We start from the raw sequence: 1,884 nt of genomic DNA on the forward strand, positions 1-1,884 counted from the left end.
GGAGTGGCATGATGCAATTAATGAGGCATCACAATGGGCAACTGCAGCACAACTAAGAGAACTATTTGTGACTCTTCTACTCTTTTGTGAAATCGCTAATCCATTTGAGCTATGGGAAAGAAATTGGCAGCTGTTTTCTGATGATATTTAGTACCGCCAACGACATGCATTTGGGCATGAACAACTAGAGTTAGATGAAAATCAAATACAAAGCTACACTTTGTTTGAGATTGAAATCATCCTCATGAGAAATGGCAAGTCTTTGGCAGATTATAAACCACTCCCAATGCCTGCTGTAGCACTACTCAGTCAACTGAATAATCGATTCATAAGAGAAGAAACATCGTATGACAGGGAACAATTAAGGATAGAGCACAACGAGTTATACAATGGACTTAACTCAGACCAAAGAAATAGATTTGTTTCTGTAATAACAGTAGTAACTGAAAAGAAAGGAGGATTGTTTTTTGTTTATGGCCATGGAGGGACAGGTAAAACATATGTGTACAGAACCTTAATTGTAAGATTGCGCTCGGAAGGCAAAATTGTTTTGGCTGTAGCATCCTCTGGAATAACGGCTCTCATTTTACAAGGAGGACAGACTGCTCATTCAAGATTCGAAATTCCTATCAATCTCGAAGAAAACTCCATATGCGGCATTCATCAAGGTACCCAACTTGCGGAATTGATAAAACAGACATCACTTATTATATGGGATGAAGCACCAATGCACCACCGACATGCTTTTGAGGCCGTAGACAAAACTTTAAAAGACATATTAAGGTTTGATGATTGTAATTCATGCGAGAAGCCATTTGGAGCAAAAATTGTACTTCTTGGTGGAGATTTCAGACAGATTCTTCCCGTTGTTCCGAAAGGAGGAAGACATGAAGTTGTTCTTGCTTCGATAAACAATTCCTACTTATGAATCCAAGTTCAACTGACAGCAGTACATCTAATTCAATAACAGAATTCAACAAATGGGTTTTAGATATAGGAGATGGCATGATTGAATCAATATCAAGAGAAGAAGATTTTGAACCTTCGTGGATTAAAATTTCAAGTCATCTACTTATACATGGTGGAGAGAACCCCACAAGTGAAATAGTATCTATCACATATCCGTCATTTCACAGTAGTTACAAAGATGCACTTATCTTTAAGAAAGAGCAATACTGACTCCAAAAAATCATAGAGTCGATGAAATAAACTCATAATGATGCAATTCATTGATGGGGAAGAACATTCATATCTGAGCTCAGATTCAAGATGTAAAGCTTCGTCAAATGTCGCTGATCAAGACATGATTTATCCGGTAGAGTTTTTTAATACATTAAAGTTTCCGGGATTACCAAATCACTTTCTTCATCTGAAAGATGGAAATCCTATAATGCTTTTGAGAAATATCAATCAAAATGCAGGATTGTACAATGGCACACGGCTAATAGTAACTCAGTTAGCCACTTGGATTAACGAAGGAATAATAATCACAGGAACAAATATTGGAACAAAAGTTCTCATTCCCAGGGTCATATTAACAGCTATTGAATTAAAGTGGCCCTTCATTTTGAGGCGAAGACAGTTTCCAGCAGAGTTTGTTATGCAATGACAATTAACAAAAGTCAGGCCAAACTATTAAACAAGTTGGCATGTATCTGCCAAAGCCTGTTTTCACTCATGGGCAACTATATGTTGCTGTCTCCCGAGTGACATCTCCTGATGGTTTGAAGATATTAATAGAAAAAAAATGATGGCGACAAAAATAGGTACAAAAAAAAATTGTATATAAAGAAGTTTTTAATAACTTACATACAAGTAAGTCAATAAAAAAATGAATTTATTAAAAAGAAAAGCTAACAATTACACAAAATCTTCTACTAAATT

General features: G+C 36.0%; 1 protein-coding gene across 1 annotated transcript; it reads left to right on the plus strand.

The window, feature by feature from the left end:
- The first annotated feature begins 286 nt into the window (after positions 1-286).
- Positions 287-928, plus strand: LOC143865148 (uncharacterized). Its single transcript, XM_077375789.1, has one exon. It carries the CDS (start codon positions 287-289, stop codon positions 926-928), a length of 642 nt encoding a protein of 213 aa, XP_077231904.1.
- Positions 929-1,884: the final 956 nt, after the last annotated feature.

The sequence above is a fragment of the Tasmannia lanceolata genome, unplaced genomic scaffold (assembly GCF_043159265.1).
Source record: "Tasmannia lanceolata isolate RefF3 unplaced genomic scaffold, GAP_Taslan_0.1 ptg000063l, whole genome shotgun sequence".
In the NCBI taxonomy this organism is placed as follows: Eukaryota; Viridiplantae; Streptophyta; class Magnoliopsida; order Canellales; family Winteraceae; genus Tasmannia; species Tasmannia lanceolata.